The sequence below is a fragment of the Asterias rubens genome, chromosome 17 (genome assembly GCF_902459465.1).
Source record: "Asterias rubens chromosome 17, eAstRub1.3, whole genome shotgun sequence".
Taxonomy (NCBI): Eukaryota; Metazoa; Echinodermata; class Asteroidea; order Forcipulatida; family Asteriidae; genus Asterias; species Asterias rubens.
In genome coordinates, this window is record NC_047078.1 from 5,575,201 (window position 1) to 5,598,814 (window position 23,614).

The 23,614-nt window shown below is 39.1% G+C and overlaps 1 protein-coding gene across 1 annotated transcript in view; it reads left to right on the top strand.

Moving 5' to 3' along the window:
- The window catches only part of LOC117301594 (unhealthy ribosome biogenesis protein 2 homolog), a 34,980-nt gene extending 11,936 nt beyond the window's left edge, over window positions 1-23,044 (top strand). The window contains exons 10-27 of the mRNA XM_033785622.1: window positions 357-439; window positions 767-965; window positions 2,450-2,538; window positions 3,356-3,692; window positions 4,719-4,940; window positions 5,648-5,764; window positions 6,724-7,010; window positions 7,639-7,843; window positions 11,770-12,036; window positions 12,452-12,592; window positions 13,485-14,112; window positions 15,013-15,098; window positions 15,959-16,084; window positions 17,976-18,089; window positions 19,379-19,565; window positions 20,328-20,427; window positions 21,871-21,982; window positions 22,545-23,044. Of these exons, the coding sequence (XP_033641513.1) occupies window positions 357-439; window positions 767-965; window positions 2,450-2,538; window positions 3,356-3,692; window positions 4,719-4,940; window positions 5,648-5,764; window positions 6,724-7,010; window positions 7,639-7,843; window positions 11,770-12,036; window positions 12,452-12,592; window positions 13,485-14,112; window positions 15,013-15,098; window positions 15,959-16,084; window positions 17,976-18,089; window positions 19,379-19,565; window positions 20,328-20,427; window positions 21,871-21,982; window positions 22,545-22,700 (3,456 nt within the window). The 3' untranslated portion in view covers window positions 22,701-23,044. The remainder of the gene's footprint in view (window positions 1-356; window positions 440-766; window positions 966-2,449; window positions 2,539-3,355; window positions 3,693-4,718; window positions 4,941-5,647; window positions 5,765-6,723; window positions 7,011-7,638; window positions 7,844-11,769; window positions 12,037-12,451; window positions 12,593-13,484; window positions 14,113-15,012; window positions 15,099-15,958; window positions 16,085-17,975; window positions 18,090-19,378; window positions 19,566-20,327; window positions 20,428-21,870; window positions 21,983-22,544) is intronic.
- Window positions 23,045-23,614: the final 570 nt, after the last annotated feature.

Consider the following 23,614-nt stretch of genomic DNA (forward strand, 5'->3'; position numbering starts at 1 on the left):
AAATCGATATCGCCCAAGCTTAGTGGGAGCGAGTCCCGGACAGGACACTTGTGCAAGGGACTTAAGCAAGGCACTTAACCATAGTAGTTCCGTAAACAGCTGTAAAGTTTCTAGCCAGGCTCCAACTGGATGATACCCATGCCTACTTCTTTACAAACGGTAAAGGGGGCAACTCTGTTTCAGCCCCAGGAGTGGGTGGAAATATGCCCCTGGTGACATTTGCTGTGGGTCAGTCAACCCAAAGTAGCTGCGCCTTGGAAGTTTCTTTCCGGCCTTGTGATTTTATGCTCGTATGAAATAAAATTAAAATTGAAAAAAGGTGTTTGAGATCTTGTTCTTTGTGATTACTATTTCAGGTGGCATCTGACAATATGGAAGGCAAAGTCCAATTTGCATGGCTTGTTCATCTTGTCAATGAATTGATGTCAAATGCTGACAGGTAAGAGGAATCTAGGATAAGAATTGTAATCTTAGAGATAACAATAATAAAAACAATAATGAAATAATTATACCCAAATATTATGTGATATTCAGATTTTCTTATTTTATTTTTTTATTTTGGTTTTTACCCATACACCGATGTGTGTTATACTCGGTACTATCCCAAGTGCTGTGAAAAAATATCACAGACATGTAACTAGGGAGGGATTCGAACCCCTGACCCTTGCAATTCTAGAGCAGTGTCTTACCAACTAGACTACCGAGGTTGCCGGGTAGCTAGAGGCAGTTCGAATCCTATCCTTTTTTTATTTTGTTATTTTTACAGCTCTTCAATATCTTGGTTCAATTGTCTTCACAAATTATTGGATATGAACCACCTTTTACTGGAAGATAAATTGCCACAGATCCTGAAGGAGGCCCTCTATTGTTCGGCCAAAGAAAGCCCAGAGAAGAACGCACAGCTTCTTGAATTGAGGGATTCTTTTTTGGAGAAATTATTGGGCGTCTACACAAAGCTGAGACAGGTAAGATTTAACCTGAAAATTAGTTTGCCTCTGATTTGTTGATTTCTAGAGCAGTCCTGAAACTAGTAACAAGCTTCTAAATTCTACAAAAAGCTCTACGGGAAGCTATACATTTGGTAAGTACTCTTCAAATTATTGGCATTAAAAACTTTCTTGGCTAGGAATACAGCTGCTTTTGATAGTATAAAGCATTTTGAGAATCATTTTACTAAGGGAATAAAAGGGTAGTGAAGAGTTCTTCAATAGCCGTTTAAAACCGGCACGGTCGTTGCCATGTGATAAAGGCCAAGGTTTTAAACGGACATTTAAGAACGAGTCACTACTCTTTTAAAGACAATGGACACTATTGGTAATTGTCAAAGACCAGTCTTCTCACTTGGTGTATCTCAACATATGCATTAAATAACACACCTGTGAAAATTTGAGCTTGATTGGTTGTCGGAGTTGCGAGATAACTATGAAAGAAAAAAAACACCCTTGTTACACGAAGTTGTGTGCTTTCAGATGCTTGATTTCGAGACCTCAAATTCTAAACTTGAGGTCTCGAAATCAAATTTGTGGAAAATTACTTCTTCCTCAAAAACTTTGTCACTTCAGAGGGAGCCGTTTCTCACAATGTTTTATACCATCAACCTCTCCCCATTACTGGTTACCAAGTAAGGTTTTATGCTAATAATTATTTTGGGTAATTACCAATAGTGTCCACTGCCAGACTGCCTTTAATCCTATTCATAAATGCACTTTTGTTAAAAAACGTTTAAAAATACAATTAGAGACACTTTGACAATTGAAAATTTGAGGTTTGAAGTATTTTTTTCAAAAACTTTGTGAAGAATCTGTTTGATGCGCGTGGGTTGTGTACACGCGCACGCTTAGAAATACATTCACGCTGTTACTAATAGCTTTGAATTGCGCCTTCCGCGTGATAATATCGGCGTACGCGCGCCCGACACGCGGAAGCCAGCCAGTTACAAACAGCTCCAGCTGGTCATTATCAACCGTTTAAACACCCCCACATGACGCGCTCTCCACCAAAGAGTAGCGAAACTGTCTGGGGGTATCTATGAATTCAAAGTAATGTAGTTATTAGGGTTATATCAGTTTTTATTCCAACAAAATTTGAATCTGAGAAACTTGACTGTCGGATGTTTCTCTTCTGTGTATTCCAATTACAGATTATTTTTCCTGCATGGACATCGTTTCGGATTTTCAAATATCTCAAAAACTATACAACCTTTTATAAGGAAATTTTACATGTTAGTTTTTTATGTAGACTCCTACATTTTGTAGAGGATTAAAGCAATCGAACGGTTCAAAAAAATTCAGGTATACTTTTCCGTGGTGTAAGGGGTTTGGGGGATCAGCATTTAGAAAAAGCTTGGGTTTTTTTGGTGTGTATTTTGTAGTCTCAGGAAAAGAATTAGGGCAAATGACATTGATGAATTTAATTAGATTTTGTTTGTTTTGTTTTTCCATTATTAAAGTTTGATAAAGTTGTTGCCGCTCTGTTAGAGGCCAGCATGATCTCAACAACTTCACAGAGACTTGGTTACCCTCAACACTTTGCTGACAGGTAAGTTATTGTACTGTACTGCCAACGGGTCATTGTTCTCTCTGCAGCAAAACGCAGACAGAACTCAAATTGTGTTCATTATGAGACGCACTGACTTATTCATTCTCAAAGAGCAACAAGCTATTCAACGCACACTCACTACACTTGCTTTAATTTTACTTCAAATAAAACCTACTCCCTTCTCGTTGTATAGTTAAAACATGCTTTGATAAAACTTAAGAGTAGAACGAAACCACTGACAATGCTGCTGCAGTGCCCACGAGTCAATAACAATATTATAATACCGGCGCGAACCAGTGATGTTTCATGCTGTAAACAGTACACTGCTGTGGCGGTGTGCCTTATACGTTAAAACTTTCATCTTGTTTCGGCAATCTAAGGGTACGGCCCCTTATACATAGAGAATTACGGTAACCCTACAGGTTTTCATGTTGTATTTTCGAAATTCATTTTGTTGTAGTTTCTCGGAGAGTGTGCAGTTGTAAAATGAATAAGCCTACAGACTTTCATCTTGTTTATTCTAAAACATTTAAGTTTCAATTCCTACTTAAAGGAACATTACCGAATTGTTTTTTGCTAACAAAACAGTTGCTGGCAGTGTAAGCACTTTGTATAATTCCCCATACATAAACTGACATAAACTGAGATCGATCGGCCATCGCTTAAACAAAAATGGGTTAAAAAATCCAAACGGGAAATAAGGGATGTTTTTTACTACCATCATCATTAGACTGTGGAAGTTTTATGTAAATCTGTGGTCTTCACAATTTTTTTCTTACCAGTCCTGTAATGATTCTTTAAATTATTTTTGTTGTAGTTTCTCGGAGAGCGTGCAACTATTACCACCCGGCCTGACTCTCACCATCTGGAAGCAATTCCACCAAGCATTCTCCCAGACCTACCTTCCTCAACTCAACCAGACGTCTTCAACCATCTCCTCGCCGTCTCCTAGCAAGAAACGGAAGAAGGTCAAAGAGATTGCCAAAGAGGTCAACATTGAGCCCTTGTCAAGGACCTTTCACCTCTATCTACGAAGCATGCGATTGGTCGATGCCAGTCTGACTGCTCCATTGTTGAAGCGGGTAGAAGTGGTGATGAATGAAATGAAGGGAGACATTTTGGAACTTTTATTGGATAGGAGTCGAAAGTCGAAGGTAATTATCTTTGTGCTTTTGTTATATATTTTTTTGTAGTTTATTTGAACAAGCCCCTCATAACTTTGTTTAACTTTTTTTTTATGGGCAACCACTTCAAGGTGCAGGCTTTCTTTTAACGGATTTGTGCTGTTGACCCAAATCAACTGTAAGCAGGGGCATGTTGCCACCTACTTCTGGGGCTGAAACAGGGTTGCCCCTCTCACTGTTCTTAAGGATGTAGGTATGGGTGTCATCCGCTAGGAGCCTGGCTGGCAGAGCAGAATGCACTACATGTACCTTCCCCACCCTATCGACGCATTAATGGTTTAAGTGTCTTGCTCAAGGTGACAAGTGTCATGACCGGGATTCGAACCCACACTCTGACCCACACATTGCCACTACTCCTGGGGCTGGAACAGAGTTACCCCCTTTACCGTTTGTAAAGACGTAGGCTAGTACCTTCCCAGCTGTTTACGGAAATACTAAGGTTAAGTGCCTTGCTTAAGTCACTTGCACAAGTGTCATGACCGGGATTCGAACCCACACTCTGACCCACACATTGCCACTACTCCTGGGGCTGGAACAGAGTTACCCCCTTTACCGTTTGTAAAGACGTAGGCTAGTACCTTCCCAACTGTTTACGGAACTACTAAGGTTAAGTGCCTTGCTTAAGTCACTTGCACAAGCCATTTGCACAAGTGTCATGACCGGGATTCGAACCCACACTCTGCTGCAGACAGCACCAAAGTTCTGTTGAACTAAACTGCTTGGCCAAGACACACTACAATCACTGCCATTAAAGATAATTGTTGTGAACCTTAAGTCAAGGAAGGTTTTGTATGATTTCATTCTCATCTGTCTTTATGTTTATTGTAGTTTTAAAGTACAGACCTTATAATCTGTGACATCACATGTTTACAAAAGAACCACACAGCCTTGACTTTATGCATTCGGAAACAATTAGTAAATGAAATTATGACACAGCAATCTAGCGTTAGCCCCAGCAATCTAACAATCAGTTTCAAATCTGTGTTTTTGTTACAGCTGTCCGAGAGCCAAGTTCACTGCACTCTTCTTCTATGTCATGTATGGGGAGAACTTTACCTCATGTTGTCTCAACACACCAACTATGGGAACCCTTCTGCAGATAGGACCGAGAAGTGTGCCTTGTGGAACATTACAGACTCCTTGTGGTTAGACTCGTTGCCTGATTGGTCAAGTCTTAGTGAGTTGTTCTGCGACAAAGAGGACATTTTGCAACTGCAGGTAAGTTTGTTTTTCAGAAGTTAATATCTTTTGTTAAAACTGTAGTTGAATACAGCTGGCGAAACACTTTAAAGACACTGGACAACTTTGGCAAATGTCAAAGACCTGTATTATCAGTTGGTGTATCCCTACATATGCATAAAATAACAAGCTTGTGGAAATTTGGGCGCAATTGGTCATCGAAGTTGCGAGATAATAATACAGAAAGAAAACATACCCTTGTGCACAAATGTGTGTGCTTTCAGATGCCTGAGAAATGCTGCAGGCCTGAAGACTTTCTCAGATTCAAATGTTTGAGTGAGTAATTACTTCTTTCTTCAAAACTACATCACTTCAGAGGGAGTCGTTTCCCATAATGTATTATACTATCAACAGCTCTTTGTTGCTCGTTACCAAGTCAGTTTATATGCTAACTCATATTTTTAGTAATTACCAAACTTGTCCAGGGGTGGATTTCACAAACAGTAAAGACTAGTCTTATCTCGAGTTGCTTGTCCTATCTTAGGACTGGTTAAGTTGTTAATATCTCCTAGGAATTGTCCTAAGTTAGGACTAGCCCTTACTCATATCGACATATCAACCCATATCGACATATTGGCATACTGAGTGCCTTTAAGGTATTTGTATGCCATAACTACTGTTCTATTTTGTCAGACTCCGATAATGGTTTACATAACAATATTTGTAACCGTTTCATATTTTCACAGATATCTCTTGTGATACAGCAGATCAGAGCCTTGATCCTACACAGTGAAGTTGACTCTGTTCAACAGAGTCTCACTAACATGACCATAGAAGTTTGTAACAAAGTTACCGACATGGAGGTGAGTCTATAGATTACAACTCGTAGATATAGAATATAACACCTAGATCGGCCGCGCACAAACATTCCTGGTTCTTCATGGACGCGCTAAAAAGTCACGTGCTGGTTTTTAACGAGCTGGAGATGAACATGGGAGATAGGCCTTAAACCACCATGGACGCGCTAAAAAGTCACGTGCTGGTTTTAACGCGCTGGAGATGAACATGGGAGATAGGCCTTAAACCACCATGGACGCGCTAAAAGTCCCGTGCTGGTTTGCATGAACGTTGAAGATAGGCTAATGGCTGCCCCAATGCCAGAACCCGCGTATGTACGCGCGGCCGATCTATAGTTATTTAATTCTACATATAATCTATGATTACAACTGTGTTCAGTTTCAAGAGAAACACCAACCATCTCAGAGTGTGAATTTAGGCACAAGTTGTGTGCTTTCAGATGCCTTGAATTGAGAACCACAGCTGAGGTCTCGAATTAAATTGAAATATTTTAGTGAGAAATGACTTCTGAAAAAACTATGTTACTTCAGAGGGAGTCGTTTCTCACAATGTTTTATACTATCAACAGCTCTCCATTGCTCGTTACTAAGTAAGTTTTTTTATGCTAACAATAGTGTCCAGTTCTCCCTCAGTAGAAAGAAAATATTTTTTTATTAATATAAACCACAAGGGAAACAGACTGGGTAAATTTTGAAATTATTTTTGGGGTTGAACAAAGAATTGACTAGTGTGGGATTCGAACCAACGACCTCTGGATTTATGTGCCGGCGCTCTACCAACTAAGCTACCTAGCCCTAGGGACACCGCCAACATAGGGCTATAGGTAGCTCAGTTGGTAGAGCACCGGCACGTAAATCCGGAGGTCGTTGGTTCGAATCCCACTCTAGTCAATTCTTTGTTCAACCCCCAAAAAATATTTTTTTTTAGAAACAAATAGTTAAACTCAATTGTTTTCTCTTCGCAGCCAAGCAGCTCCAGGAACCTGCTGCCGATTCTCTTAGAACACCTTCCAATCCTCCTACCATATCTTCCGTCCCAACATCTCGCTAAGCTAATTAGTCTCCTCTGTGAGATACTAATGTCAAGGTGTAGTCTCTCAGACAAGCAGTTACTAGAAGAGGGCCCAGGGGAAGATGCAGTTTTGTACAGAGTATGTGAGCAATTTGTGAGCAGTGAGTTTTGTATGGAGTCTAGGAGGCTACAAACTGCACTGGTGAACTGTGTCTTGAACAAACTCTCTGAGGTCACAAGGTCAGTTCGAGTTCTACTTCTCACTTTTTTGTTCTATTAAGGTTCCAGGCTTTGTTCAATTCTAGTCAATGTACATGTAACAACAGTATTGCTGAAGGGGCAAATACCAAGTAGTCTGGAATCTTTTTCTGAATTTAATCATGAGACACATGAGGGCTTGTGTTTCTACAAAATGTCCAGGCTTTACTGACTGTAACATCTCATTCCAATTACGGATTAATCTTCCCATGTGGAAATTATCATTCCTGATTTTCGATGATAACTCAAAAACACCTTTTTGAAATGAAATGTTCATGTGTTAGTTTTATTGCATCTAGATAAAAATCTTTTCTTACATAGGATTCATAAATACCCAAGATACCTTTCGCTATTCCTATTGGTGGATAGCTCGTCACGCGGGTGTGTTTAGACGTGTTAAAAACACGGCTAGAAATGTGGAAACAAAGGCATGGCGCGCAAGCTTTACGTTTGGCTCTTATTTATATGCAAAATGCAATAGATACACTGGTAATCGGCGGCGAGGTCCTTTGTCAAACAGCCACGACCCTGCAAGGTTTTTTAAACGAACATTGAAGAACTCGTACCACCCTTTGATTAAAACAATCAGTTCTTTGCCTTTTATATACAGCTCTTTCTCACCACAAGAAGTGGCCTTCATCCAAAGACTGAGTAAAGTAGAGAGTTCAGACTCCTGCAAAGACGATGATGTGTCTAGACATCTTGAAGATGTTGCCATGGATTTCAACCGACTTCTGACCGATCGTTCTGTCGCTAAGAAAAAAGTTCGCCCTGTTGGGTTGAATACCATGACATCGCTGTATGGAACACTTAAGGTAAATTCCTTCATGTACCGAGACATGGATTGAACAAACTGGTATATGAAGCTTGATTATTTGATTTATGAAAGTTTCTACAGTAATGCTATATACCTTATGCTCATGATGTCGTTAGGGCCCCAGGCCTAGAGGTTTTTCATGCTCCAATCCTGTGCGCCTCGCTTACAAAATCTGTTTTTCGTTTCATCATCGTTTAACCACTTGAAGGGAAGGTACACTATTGGTAATTGTCAAAGACCAGTGTTCTCACTTGATGTTTCTCAACATATGCATAAAATAACAAACTTGTGAAAATTTGAGTTCAATTGGTCATCGGAGTTGGGAGAAAATGATGACGAATTGTGTGTGCTTTAAGTAGGAATAAAAGACTTCTAGCTAGATGGTAAAGGGAAGGTACACGTTTGGTAATTACTCAAAACAAATATTAACTTAAAAACTGACTTGGTAACGAGCATTGGAGAGCTGTTGATAATATAAAACATTGTGGGAAACGACTCCCTCTGAAGTAACGTAGTTTTTTTTTCTCACTAAAATAATAAAAGACTAGAAGTCTTTTTTTCCTATCTGAAAGCACACAAATTCTTCCAACAAGGGTGTTTTTTCTTTTATAATTTTCTCGCAACTTCGATGACCGATTAAGCCAAATTTGTACAGGCTTGTAATGTTATGCTTATGATGGGATACACCAAGTGAGAACATTGATCTATGACAATTACCAAACGTGTACAGTGCCTTTAAGGGAATCTTTTTACCATCATTATCTTCAAGAAAATCTGTGGACATTTTGTTTTGTGTGCTACAAAAAGTACCCAAACCCTCTAAAGCCATTGGACCCTTTTGGTACAGAAAAAAAAATAAAAGTTCTCAGATTTACAAATAACTTACAGGGTTTACAGAAGGTAGTGGTACAAGACTTCTCTTGAAATATTATTTCATGAAATGCTTTACTTTTTGAGAAAACATTAAAACAATATCAATTCTCGATGTCGAGAATTAGGGATTTATTTTAAACACATGTCAAGGACACGGTCGAAACGTCCGGTTACAAGGGTGGGTTTTTACCGTTATTTTCTCCCGACTCCGACGACCGATTGAGCCTAAATTTTCACAGGTTTGTTAGGTGTTCGGCCAACAGCCGAACAACTATTGTTATTGTTCTGTTTTTTTTTTTGTTTTTTTTTTTCCTCGCGTTCTTCTTTCCCTGCGAACCTTCTCCAGCAATTTTAAACAAAAGTAAAGCTTGTACAAACTTAAAACTTACTATGTACATCGGCAATAGTGAGTAGACGAAACCGCCACTTTTTGGGAATGATGACGTCATTGATGACGTCATGGCAAGGTTTTTAAAGTTGAAAAACGACATTTGCTTTTCGCTGTATCTCAACGAATATTAATGCTATGATGTTCATACTTGGGCATCACATAGATAAAGACTTGGACAACATTTGAAAAGTTAACGCCAAAATCGTATGACCTCATCTTCCGGTCGTACCGGAAGGTCAAACTCTGCCTTTGTGTTTTTTGTGTTTTTTTGTAAAAAAAGACAATTTGTTGTCATAACTCAAGATTGATATGGAATTTAACATTGAAACTCATCAGACAATTGAACCTTACTAATAAGACCACACAAACTTAATGATGTCATGATGACGTCATCAGGTTTTGAATTACAACAAATCAAAGTTAAATATTTTAAAGAAATCATAACTCCTGAACCACATGGTGGATTTTGACAATCTACATATCATCGGACAGGTCGATCAAACTTCAAAAAACGCTACACACAAAATGACCCCATTTGACCTTGACTTCCGGTTCAAACCAAAGGTTGAACAATTTTACAATTTTTGATCTCTAAAACTACGTAACATTTCAACATAAATTTTGCATCCCGTTATAGATGAGTGATCCTGCTCAAACTTTCCCACAGAGATGATACCAATTTGACCTGAAACTCTGACGATAAAGCCAACTGATGTGTTGACCCGCGTGATAACTGCGTACACTGCAAAAGCGCTTTGGCTGGCCGTTCCGCTCCATTGATCACACCTTGTTCAGTCCACGAGGCCTGTGTGTTCTGCTCGGAATAGTGCATCGTTTGACTGTACGCGTGATTTCGATTCATGTTTTGACAAGTCTCAGGTCATTGTACTTACAACGTAGCGCTAGTTTAATGGTGTACCTACATTTTACAATTGAAGTCCGCTCATATCATATTCGGCGTCAAATTGTTCCCCTGTTCGCCCTTCTCATGGCTTAATTATCAAAACGGAATTAAAGACGAAGCTTCGCTGAGATGGCCACCTACTGCAGCGATTCGTATGACTTTTAATTATGTGAGAAAATGCAACCAGAAAAAGACGAACATTGGTTATGTTTTGATCAAACACCGGGAAGCGGATTCGTGACATCGACTCGTGAAGGGTGTTTCTATCCGGCACTCACGGCAGTGTTTAGCGCGCTACACGGTAAAGCTTTGTGTACAAATCATTGCTTTTCAAAATAAGTGTTTATTTAATGCCTAACAAAATCTAACGTGCATCCCAGTTATCTTAGTTGTATCTGTACCCGTGTCGTACACTTGCGAAACCTCTGTAATACTTAATAAATAAGTCTTTTACAGTTATTTACTTCACAAGTCTAAAATTAGTAAACTGTTGTTTCGTATAAAGTTTCCCCAAATCCAGTTAACCTTTTAAGAAGTTTACTCTTGAGTTAAACATCACAAGGATCACAAAACCTTCAAACTTTGCACATAGTTAGCTCTTTACTAATAAAATACATCGCTTTAACAAGTATTGAACTTAGCATTTGTTTTCTGTGCAAAGAAAGGTATAAATGTAATAGATTTACACTTTTACTTTCTGTGAAAATTAAAAAGCTATCAACAATCTGTTCATAGATTTAATTTTCCTCGTGTTCTTCTTTACCTCTGACCTTCCCAAGCAATTTTAAACAAAAGTTAAGCTTGTATAAACTTAAAACTTACTATGTACATAGGCACCAGTGAGTTGATGAAACCGCCACTTTTTTAGAATGATGACGTCATGACAGGGTTTTTAATGTTAAAAAAGGACCATTTGCTAGTTGCTGTATCTCAACGAATATAAAAGCTATGATGTTCATACTTGGGCATCGGATAGATAAAGACTTGGACAACATTTGAAAAGTTAACGCTAAAATCGTACCACCTTAACTTCCGGGTCGTTACCCTGGGTCAAAGTTCGCCTTCGTGTTTTTTCCATAAAAAAACAACTTTTGAGCTTATCTACGGCATAACTCAAGATTGAGATCGATTTGAACCTTGAAACTCAATAGATAGTTGAACCTTAGTATTTTTAAGACAACACAGGCCTAATTACGTCATAATGACGTCATCAGGTATTGAATAACAATAAAATGTGTAAAAATCATATGGCGCGAAAGTTTGTGGGGGAATTCCCAACAGCGCTCTCTTTTTGCCCACCAAAGAGGGCGCTGTTGATTATCAAATCTGTGTACAGCATCCAGTGCAGGGGTGAGCTAGATTTTTAAAGGGCTTTCATAAGTTGCAAACAAAAAAACTGATGTCAATCTCACACAAACATATTGCATTTGTGAAGAAACAAGGCGTTCAAAAGTGTGATACAAGCTTAACTATAAAATAACGACGCATTGTATAAAAAACATCTTTATGGTTCAATGTTTTTGAACTACGTCATCACGTAACGTCCAACCGAACACCGTGTTTTTGTAATTAACAAAAAACACTATGTCTAGTTATTTTATACATTAGTTGTGATACACGAAATGTGGGCCTTTGGAAAATACTGTTTACCGAAAGTGTCCAATGGCTTTAAGCGTGTAAGCTAATTGAATGCAACCATAATGACCAAAAAGAGTAACTCTCCGAAAAATTATCTTGATCCCTCTCAAATCAACAGATCTTTCAGTTCTTACCTCTCCACCACCTGTTGCCTAGCAACGTAGCCCGATGCATGCTGGGATTGCTCTTCGTTGACCTAACCATTGGTTATAAACCTCCAAAGAAATCGCAAGACGTCCTCGAGTTTGGAAAGACACTGCTGTTATGCAGACAAGTGGAAGCGGCCATCTTGAAAGGGATTGGAAAGGTTGAATTCCTGCACAGTATTGATGCATTAATAATTGCGACTGAAATCACCAATGTGTTTCTTCAAGCTGACAATCAGGTAGGTTTATAGGCCCCCTTTGTTTTGCAAAAATTTTCCTTTGAAATTATTACAAACACAAACATGTTTTGTTCATCTTCAAGAGTAGGAAATGATGGGCATGGAAAGCACAGCATTGCAACACATCATTTTACTAAGATTTGAACCAACGACCTCCGGATTAACTCCAGCACTCTACCAACTGAGCTATCTAGCCCTGTTTTGGCGTTCTCCCTATTTTGTCAATATCTTTGTTTGAGGTGCCAGTCAGAAGCCATACAACTGTAACTGCTGTATATAATCAGGAGTCACACCCAAGTTTACGCTACAAGCTGGTAAGCGGCAGCCATGCAGGGGATCATCTTATAGGGACGCGACTTTATTATGTGATATTGTTTTCAAATCTTAGCAAACCTTTCTTTATGTCATCTTGTAGATATTCCAAAAGAGTACGACGCAAACAGAACAGAGCTCCGGAGACTTGAATGATGTCACCGAAGAACTGCTCACCTATTGGCTGAAAAGAGTCATGCATATGACCAATCAGGAAGCTGCTGCCAGTGACTATTGCATTATGGTATATATATTGTTTCATGCATTCCTTTTATTTTTTTTATTTTTTTGTTCAAGTTTAGAATTATGAAGGCAGTTTTTTTCCAAGTAAAAACAGGTTCACTGACGTGATGCCAGTTAAAGCACCAATGTACTGATTAAAATTCTTTGGACTGGCTTGTCTGTTTATTGTTCCTGAAAGTTACAAAACAAAATACCCAGCCTCGCAACAATGGGCGGGGGGGGGGGGGGCGTTTTACCCATACACCGATGTGTGTTAGCACTGTATACTCAGTACTTTCCCGAGTCCTGTGAACAAATATCACAGGCATGTTACTCGGGTGGGTTTCGAACCCACGACCCTTGCAATTCTAGAGCAGTGTCTTACCAACTGGACTACCGAGGTTGTCCGGTAGCTAGAGGCAGTTCGAATCCTATGTTTTGGCAGCGGGTACCGCAACGATATAAGAGATGTTAAATTTGCATCGGTGATAAAGAACATTATTTATTTATTTTTTTTTTTTTTTTTTCCCCATTCACCGATGTGTGTTAGCACTGTATACTCAGTACTTTCCTGAGTCCTGTGAAAAAAAGATCAAAGATCAAAGAAGAATGAGAGGGGACCAGTTGCTCGTTGACACAGTGCCTCTTTTGCAGGTTACCATACTTGAGAAGACTCATGGAGTGGATCGGCCAAAAGCCTAATGTGCAAGATTCCAGCACAATTTTAACGAACCGACTCAAGGGGTTATGAGCAAGCAAGGCATGTTCAGAAAAATGGTGAGGCAAGATCGATTACCCTTGGAACCCCTGTGGAGTGACATAGGAGGAGAGGATATTGGAGTAATGAGGCCACATGCTAGCTGAACTGCCTACTCTGTATTTGATATATAGAATTTGTTTTGTTTGAATTTCAGATGGAATCCAGGTTGAGTGAACTCGTCAAGCATCTGACCAAGTCTAAGCATCCCAACGACCTCCTGACTCAAAACATTCCACTCTTAACGACCTGCACGACACTCCTCAACGCAATTTTAGCCGGCAACAGGGGATCGCTCATATCCCAAACCAGCGAGTCGGTCGAAGACAGGATACCAGGGATCATTAACGCACTCAGTGCTGTCATGAAATATGTTGAATGCTCGAGAAAGAGTCCACGTTTGTTTCACCACATGACGAAAGTTGCGACGGGACTTGTGAAGTTCGCCCTCCGTTTCACTAAGATTAGTTTTGAAACATCGGCTGAGAGTTCTAAAGATGACTCTGACGCCATGGAAACGAACGTCTCCGTGGTAACAGTCACAGCCAAACAATGGCGGAATCTTATCAACTTAATGTTGTCAGAAATCTCTTATTATTTCACATCAGCTGACGATAAGAGCTGTCCGGTGATTGGTTGCTGCCTTTCGTTTATGCAAACGAGCTCTATTTTCATTGGTCGACATTGTAGTGTGAGCACGAGTGGCATGGACACCAGTTCGATGTGGCTGGCTTTGATATCGCTGATGGGTACCAGGGTCGAATGGACGGAGGAAATGAGAAATGGTAAGCGACTTTTATGATTTGTTTTAACTGTGTAGGAAGCCTGTTTCATTCTTCCTGCGAATGCGAATGCGAGGAAGCCTGTGTAGGAAGCCTGTTTCATTCTTCCTGCGAACGCGAATGCGAGGAAGCCTGTGTAGGAAGCCTGTTTCATTCTTCCTGCGAACGCGAATGCGAGGAAGCCTGTGTAGGAAGCCTGTTTCATTCTTCCTGCGAACGCGAATGCGAAATTAATTTTTACATCAGTTTTCTCAGCGAATGTTTCGCAGGTGTTGAGCGCATTTCAACTGCTACGAATTATGCGGTGCAAGTTATTTAGTGATGTCAAAATTCGTAACGCAATTGCATTGGCAGGAAGTATGAACCTGGCTTACACTGTATACGTTTAATACCTTCCTGAGTTCTGAGGAGAAAAAAATCCAAAGGCAAAAATCCACAGTGGAATTTGAACCTACAACTTTTTTTTTTTTCTTTTTTTTTATGCAAGTCGCCAGACACACAAGGCCTGAAGGCCACTTCAAGGTGTGGGCTACAAGTATTTTTTTTCCAGAGGCCGTTGCCACCTACTCCTAGGGCTGAAACAGGGTTACCCCTTTTACAGTCCATACGGATGTAGGCTTGGGTGTCATCAATCCGAAGCCTGGCCGGTAGAGCAGAAAGCACTACCTCCCCAATTTTGCCTAGCAAAAGTGTCACGACCGGGATTCGAACCAACACTCTGCCGATCAAACACCAGAGCTTGAATCCAGTGCTCTTAACCACTCGGCCATGACACGCCACAAAGAGCCGTTTGCTTTAGCAATCCAACCTTACCATAATGCCATTAAGCAAGAACTGCATCTCTAAATAAACATCTCCAAATAATAACATTCGTTTATTTTTATTTTTTATTTTTTTCTTCAGAGTTTCAGACTACTTTTGAAAGAATTGTTGGGACAATGGATATGGTCCAGCTGCAGATGTCTTTAAGTGATCTATTAAAAGATACAGTAAGTTTTTCGAATTCTTTTGTCAAGTTTTCACTCTTACAGTGATCGGAGACTTCAAAATTCTTCTGATATCCATTTGCAAAGAGAAGGATTCTTCAGAAGGACTGAGGCCAGTGGGCCTGAACAACAAGGGCTCTTCTAAGGCCTGCATTATAATCATTACACTTTGTCGTGTGTAACTCAAATAATAAGAAAATGGTGAATTCAATTTTACCAAAGAGTGCATGGGTACATCCTAACGGACTATGAACGGGGTGGGGTAACCCTGTTTCAGCCACAGGAGTAGGTGGCAATGTGCCAGTTGATTTGGGTCCATAGCAGAAGTCAGTTAAAGACAATGGACACTATTGGTACATATTGTCAATGACCAGTCTTCTCACCTGGTGTATCTCAACATATGCATAAAATAACAAACCTGTCAAAACTTTAGCTCAATTGGTCGTCGAAGATAACAATGAAATAATAAAACACCCTCGCCACACAAAGTTGTGTGCTTTCAGATGCTTGATTTCGAGACCTCAGATTCTAAATCTAGCGTCTCAAAGTCAAATTCGCAGAAAATTACTTCTTTCTCTAAAACTACGTCACTTCAGAGGGAGCCGTTTCTCACAATGTTTTATACTATCAACCTCTCCCCATTACTTGTTACCAAGTAAGGTTTTATGATAATAATTATTTTGAGTAATTACCAATAGTGTCCACTGCCTTTAAATGTAGCCCTCACGTTGAAAACAAACAAACTTATACATTTTAAAATGCAGAGGTTAAATTCTGCTAGGGTCGAAACATGAGGCTACTAACAGTTTTTGGAATAAGTTTGTTTAATTGATTGTTGGTCTTCTTTGTTTCCGGTTGTCTAGGCACCCAGTAAAGATGACGATGCTAGTCATAAGAACCTCCTTGGAGCCTTGTTTGCATGGCAACTGTTACCAAGCAGTGTTGAATCGGAGGAGTCACAAGGAGCCTTGGCTGAAGTTACTCCCAAGGTCCGATATAAAAAATCACTTTTTCATTTCATTTTCTTTATTGATTCTGGTTGTGAAGCCAAGGACTTTAAGAAAAGCAAACCCCCCCCCCAAACGTAATAATTGGGCCCAATAATATAATAATAATAATAAAAACAGTATTTATATAGCGCAGTATGAATTGGCATTCCTCAAAGCACTTAAAGCCATTATACACTTTCGGTAAACAGTATTGTCCAAGTCCCACACTTCGTGTATCACAACTTATATATAAAATAAAAATCCTGTGGAAATTTAGGCTCAATCGAACATCGGAGTCGGGGAGAAAATAACGGGAAAACCCACTCCTTTTTCCGCGCGTTTCGCAGTGTCATGACATGTGTTTATAACAAACCCGTAATTCTCGCTAACGAGAATTTATATTGTTTTACCGTTTTCTCAAAAAGTAAAGCATTTCATGGACTAATATTTCAAGAGAAGTCTTTCACCATTACCTTCTGTAAACCCTGTAAATTATTTGTAAATCTGTGAACTTTTTTTTTTTTTTTTCTGTACCGAAAGGGTCCAATGGCTTTAACAGCAAAATGAAAAGCATTACACTTACTAGCCTATATACCCCAATTAAATCCCAAATGCCCAAATAGAGAGAAAATAAGGAAGGAAGTTTCAGTTTTAGATGTGGGAGAACCCCTGAGAATTATTCCAGGGAAAACCCACACAATCACGTACTGACTGAAAACCCAATCCACACAGTGCCCCCAGTGGGATTTGAACCGGGGTCCCAGAGGTGAAAAGGCAAGACAAGATTGTTAGGCAATGTTTGTTTAGGAAACCTTTGTCAAAGTGTGACTCTCGCTGGTTTTGAGTCGGAATAATTTGGGATAGGAGCTCAGCTTGAACTTTGTAGTGTCATACGGTGTCATTTTGGAAATGTCCGAGTGGTTCAGAGCACCAAATTCAAACTCTGGTGTTTCTGATCAGCAGAGTGCGGATTCAAATTCCCAGCCGTGACACTTGTGTCCTTAAAGGAACACGTTGCCCTGGATCGGTCGAGTTGGTCTTTGAAAAGCGTTCTGTAACTGTTTGTTGTAAAATGTATATGGTTAGAAAGATATTGTAAAAGTAGAAAACAATGATCTACACAAATATGCCTCGAAGTTGCATGGTTTTCTTTTTACCCTGTTGACTAACGCGGTCGGCCATTTATTTGACTCCCATAAATGGCTGATCGTGTTAGTTCGCGACGTAAAAGGAAAACCGTGCAATTTCGAGTGATACTTGTGTGGATCATTATATTCTACTTTTAAAACATCTTTCTAACCATATAAATTTCATATGCTTTTTTTTTTAAATGCTTTTAATAGACCGACTCGTCCGATCAAAGGCAACGTGTTCCTTTAAGCAAGACACTTAACCATTGCGTCGTCCTTCAGATGGGACGTAAAGCCGATAGTCCCATGTGTTGTGTAACGCATGTAAAAGAACCCTGTACACTCATCGTAAAGAGAAGGGGTTCGCCCCGGTGTTCCTGGCTGTGGCTGCTGTATGCGCCGTAGCACCTTGTAAACCCTTAGAAGGTGCTACATAATTGGGTCTCAGAATTCATCTCTGCAATAACCTATCCTGAAAGTTTGTATAAACATGTACTCAGCGCCTTGAGTACCTAGTTGGTAGATACCTGGGCTATATAAGACTTCTATATTATTATAATATAGTTTATTCGCAAGTCTGCATTTGCAAGTAGAGAAGAAGGAGAACAAATATACATGGTTATTTGTCTTCTACCAGAATTTGAATCACAAAACATATTTAGATTTTATAAATGAACAACATAAAATTAAAAAGTATAAAACTCCAACCATAGAAACTAAAATTGTAAAGTTCAACAAAAGTTTCTTGTTATTTATTTCAGCTTATTCATAACTTGATGAGCGTTCTGCTAGATGCTGTTCAAGACTGGACTGGAGGTGGCGCTATAGCTTTGTCGGTTCTACGAGCTGTTACCAGTATTATTGAACATGGAGAGGTAAATCAAATCAACAAATCAGAAGACACGTTTTTGGATATTTATTTTCCTGTAAACAAATTTTCACAAATTGCAACAGTATTTTGAGCAAAAAAAAACGATTTTGTGAAGACTTTGGTCTCGATTTTTAACAGCGTCATATCTGACACGAAGATGCTCTGTTACAGGCATGATTTTCTTCCTACTTTAGTTTTTTCTCCGATTTTTGTTGCCCTTGGTAAAATCAAAAAAAGTGTTAGTGATAATAATGCCTAGAAAGTAAAAAGATTTCTGCCTTTTGTAATTTTTTGATATTTTGGTGCTTTTTAAACTTGTGCGAGCCATCTTTTTGGAGTATTATCAAGGTTTTTTATGTCTTACTAGAGCCTACATCATGTGTACATGTAGGTCGACCCTTGTACTCAAAAAAGAACTTGCCTATTTTTTTTTTCCAAGGCAACTATCATGCCTGTGTTCAAAAATGTTGTTTCTCAGTACATACTTTATTTTAATCACCATTTTAAAATTTGATTATTTCCAATTGAACACTGTTTAATTTTGGTTTAACCTGACGTGTGTAAGCACTGTATACTCCGTCAGTATTTTCCTGAGCTCTGTGAAAGAATATCACAGGCATATTGCGGGATTCGAACCCACAACCTTTGCAATTCTAAAACAGGGTCCCGGGAAAGTACTGAGTTCACAGTGCTTACACACATCGGTGTATATGGGTAAAACCAAAATTCATAAATACTTATGACAGTTTCGCTATTCCTGTTGGTGGAGAGCGCATCACATGGGGGTGTTTAAACCTTTGATAATGACCAGTAAAAAGTGTTGAAACATGGGCGTGACACGCGAGCTTGCACCTGTACTTACAGGACAGTTTCTTCATTCCTTTTGGTCGAGAGCAACGGCCGGGACAGTTGTGCCACATCACCCGATGCACAGCAATCTCCTAATAAGGAGTTGTTTACCCGAGGGCCTTACCATATCATAGCTGGAGGGGTGTTGTGTTGAAAGAAATCATTTAACAATAATTATAATTTTTGCATTTATTTTACTTTTTGACAAAAAGTGTTGATGTTTTTGACCAAAAAGGTATTTATGAATGGGAATCAAAGTGTGTTGAATCGGTTTTCAAGAACCAGGCCTCGGCGGGTTTACACCACTAGCTGAAAACCTCTTCACCACACATTGATTCCCTTATTAATATTCTTTATCCCCAATGTAAATTTCCATCTATTGAACACTGGCAAATTTAAATATGAGTTCAATTTTTAAGTATTTTACTTTTTTTCTGTTTTTAGTCTCTTGTTCTACCTGACGATACATTGTATGCCCAACACTTTTGCGTCTTGATACCCGTAACCATGGTAACTGATGCTGAGTTCCCATTGGTCTTCAACACACTGTGCCAGATACTAAGACATCTTCTGATTGGCTACCCAAGGACAGTGATGGCATCATTGGCGAGCTACTTTGCGTGTCTTCAAAATATCCTTTTCGAAGAAAAAATATTCCTGAAATAGGTACTTTTTTGCCAGAAAATTGTTTTTGTAGATTTTGCCACATTTTATTGAACCAATTTAAGGAGTGCGTCTTGGATACCCCAACCAGAAACATGTTTGAGTTTGTTTTCATTTGGTTGAGTGTTTTCGCGTTATCAGTTGCTGAGATTGTTCGTTCTGACCAAACAGTAACCGACTTTCTTGGTTCGGTTAGGCTTGGTTTCAACATGGAGGATTCTAAGAAGTCTTAACACATTTCAATAGAATTCTTTCACAAATTAAAAAACCCTAAAGCATAACAATTAAATTATGTTGATGAAAGTCCAAAGACTAAGTTCCATTACTTGAAAAGAAAATGAAGGCTGTTTATTTTAAGAACATTAATTCTCTTGAGGTGTATCTACGTCATGAACTGTTTCTGGTTACCGACCCGTTTTCGCGTGGCTCTCGGAAATTGTTTCGGTTAGTGATTTTCATGCCAGAAAAAAACTTGTCAAAGGTCATGGTGCCAAAACACATCCCTGTACTGGGGTCAGGAACTAGCAAGGTATGCTAGGAAAAAAATGGCACAGCGAGTTGGATCACCCCTGAGAACGAAGTTGTTATGAGAATCTCTGTTGTTGAGAATCGTAGTGAATAACTTTAGGGTTTGAACTATTGCACTGGAGTGTTTTACGTATAAAACAAATTTTGAGGGGCGAAGATGAACATCTTTTGTGCACAATTTGTTCTTAACCATAAGATAAACGTCTTCTGAAGAATGTAATGCAGAGAGGCCAACAGAGGCCAGGTACCAGTGACAGATTAAGCGATCATGACTTGTATATGTGTGCAGAAAATATGGAAAGGTGAGTTTAAAGACAGTGTACACTATTGGTAATTGTCAAAGAGCAGTCTTCTCACTTGGTGTATCTCAACGTATGCATAAAATAACAAACCTGTGAAAATTTGAGCTTGATCGGTCGTCGGAGTTTCGAGAAAACTATGAAAGAAAAAACACCCTTGTCACACAAAGTTGTGTGCTTTCAGATGCTTGATTTCGAGACCTCAAGTTCTAGACTTGAGGTCTCGAAATCAAATTCGTGGAAAATAACTTGTTTCTCCAAAACTAGGTCACTTCAGAGGGAGCTGTTTCTCACAATGTTTTATACCATCCACCTCTCCCATTACACGGTACCAAGTAAGGTTATCATTATTTTGAGTAATTACCAATAGTGTTCACTGCCTTTAATTGCATTTAGACAATCATATCATTACTTTTGTTTTTATGTTTGCCTTCTTCTTTTCCACAGAGGTCCCCCATTTAAATTTGTCTTGACCTTCCCTTCCTCCCTGATTAAACTGATCATAAATTTTCTGATTTGTTTCCCCTTGGGAAAAATCAGAATTTGTTTTGTTAATTTTTTTTTAAATATAATATAAATATAATGCTTTACAAAAAATACTGAAACAATTAATATTAACGACATCAATAAACTGATATCACAGGCTATTCTTGTTCAAGCTCCTGTTTATGTTAGCAAAGTGTACAAGGGTAACGTCTATAACCTGTGGCCGATTACACAAACCATTCAGACTGGGCTTAAGATGAGTTGTCAATATTACCATGTAGTGATACTGTTGTGACGTCACAAATTGCTTAGCCAGAAAGAGTGATTTGCAGTTCAGAACAATCTTAACTTTCTTTGGAATCGGGCCCTGATCTGACAAGCTATTCTTGTTCAGGCTCCTGATCATTTTAGCAACATACAAGGGTAACGTCTATAAACTGTGGCCGATTTCACAAACCATTATGATTCATCTTAAAGGAACATTACAGAATTGGTTTTTGCTAACAAATCAGTTGATGACAGTGTAAGCACTTTATGTAATCCACCATATACATAAACTGACAAACCTTTAGAAGTTTGAGAACGATTGGCCGACTTGGTCACGAGAGAATAGTGAGAAGCTGATTACAAATTTTGCATTGCATCGATGCCAAAATAAAGATGAATAAAACGCTCACCGAGCGATAAACTTCAAACGCGAAGTTAGATTCTTGATTTTTCATCAAACATGACATTTCAGACAGAAATATTTCAAGGGATGTTTTCAACTATTGTCATCATTAGACCGTGTAAGTTTTATGTAAGTCTGTGACCTTCATGATTATTGTTTCTTGCCAATTCTGTAACGTTCCTCAATATTACCATAGTGATTTGTAATGTGACATCGCAAATTGCTTAGCAATAAAGACTGATTAACTTTTGGTGAATCAAGCCCTAATCTGACAAGCTGTTCTTTTGTAGGCTGCTGACCATGATAGCAACGTACAAGGAGGACGTTAATAAACTGGCAGTGTTTCTGGTTGCTGATTACATCGCTGAACTACAGAAAGGAACATTACTCCCTCTATTTAAGGTATGTATCACAGGTCTCACATTGTGAACAGTATCCAGCACTTCTATCGTAATTGGGGGTTAATTATCTGTCACATTTCTTCTATATATATTTCCCTTGTTTGAGTTTTTTTTTTTGTGTTTGTTTTATAATAATAATAATAATAAAACTAGTACAGCTTTTGTAAGGCGCACATTCCTGTAAACCATTCAAAGGCACCGGTCTAATAGGAGAAGTTTGTTTGGAAAGCAAGTGGAACAAGTGCCTTTTGAGTTTCTGCTTGAAGAGTGCAATATTATGCATTTGTCTGAAGGTATTTAAGAAGTGAATTCCAGAGTCTTGGTGCTATGTTGGAAAAGGCCCTGTCCCTGGCTAGGCGAGGACGAGGAACATGAAGCGTATTGCTGATAGATCTCAGGACTGGTCTCATCGTACAGGGGGTCAACAGATTTAATAGCACGGCACGCATGCAAGTGTGGTTTTGGCAACCAGCCACATCGACCCATAAAAATGATGTGTCCACGGAGCACAATCTGGGATCGAAAGTATTTGATTGTTCTTCTTTTGTTGTGTTTGTCTGCAGAAAACCTTAGTAACAGGTGTGTATAACCTACTGGATGTAGCTGATGAAAGAGCGATTGACTTCTTGAATGCTAACATGCCGCTCAATCTTAGAGAAATCTTCAAGACGTTCTACAACGACTTCCAGAAATACTACAGATACTCGGGCAAAGTGTAAAGTTAGTTCCACCCAAATAGAACACCGGTTGTATTTTTATAAAAATATGAACAACAGAACTACCATCATCATGGTGAAAGCGCATAGGCGTTGCTCGGTGGCTACAATTTGTTTGATTTGATAATCGTTCTTTTTATGTTATTCTGCATTTTAAGCGGCTTGGTGAGGCTGGTTCAATCCAATACCAACCATCCTCAGGTCATCAGAGAGTTGATTTTGGTATGAGTGCTCCGTCTCTTCAATAGGGTTCTGTAGGTTGGGCGTTATTCATTGGGGTTTTTACCCATATACACCGATGTGTGTTAGCACTGTCTACTTGGTACTTACTCGAGCTCTGTGAAAAAATATCAGTCATATTACTCGGGTGGGATTCGAACCCACGACCTTTGCAATTCTAGAGCAGTGTCATACCAACTAGACCATCGAGACTGCCTGGTAGCTAGAGGCAGTTCAAACCCTATGTTTTAGCAACGGGTACTGCAACAATTTAATAGATGTTAAATTTTCATCGGGGATAGAGAATATTCATTTTGGTTTTTACCCATATTATACACTGATGTGTGTTTGCACTGTATACTCAGTACTTACCGAGAGTTCTGTGAAAAAAATCACAGGCATATTACTCGGGTGGGATTTGAACCCACGACTGTTGGGTGTTCTTGTCCAGGAGTATTGAGAGAGGAGTGTCATGCCTAGTTGTGTGTCCGATCAGTTGTAAATGTTGCTTGTGTAGTTTCACAAACAAGACCATCATACATCAACAGGGCTCCAATATTTTCACTAGGCCACTTGATCCAAGCCAGTGATTTCAGTGTCGGGGGCAAAAGCTCAAGACATGAAAACTCTTGTGTTTTTTTAATTTTATTTTATTTTTAATTAAAATCTTTGTCTCAAAAGAATGGCGTTCAAATGTT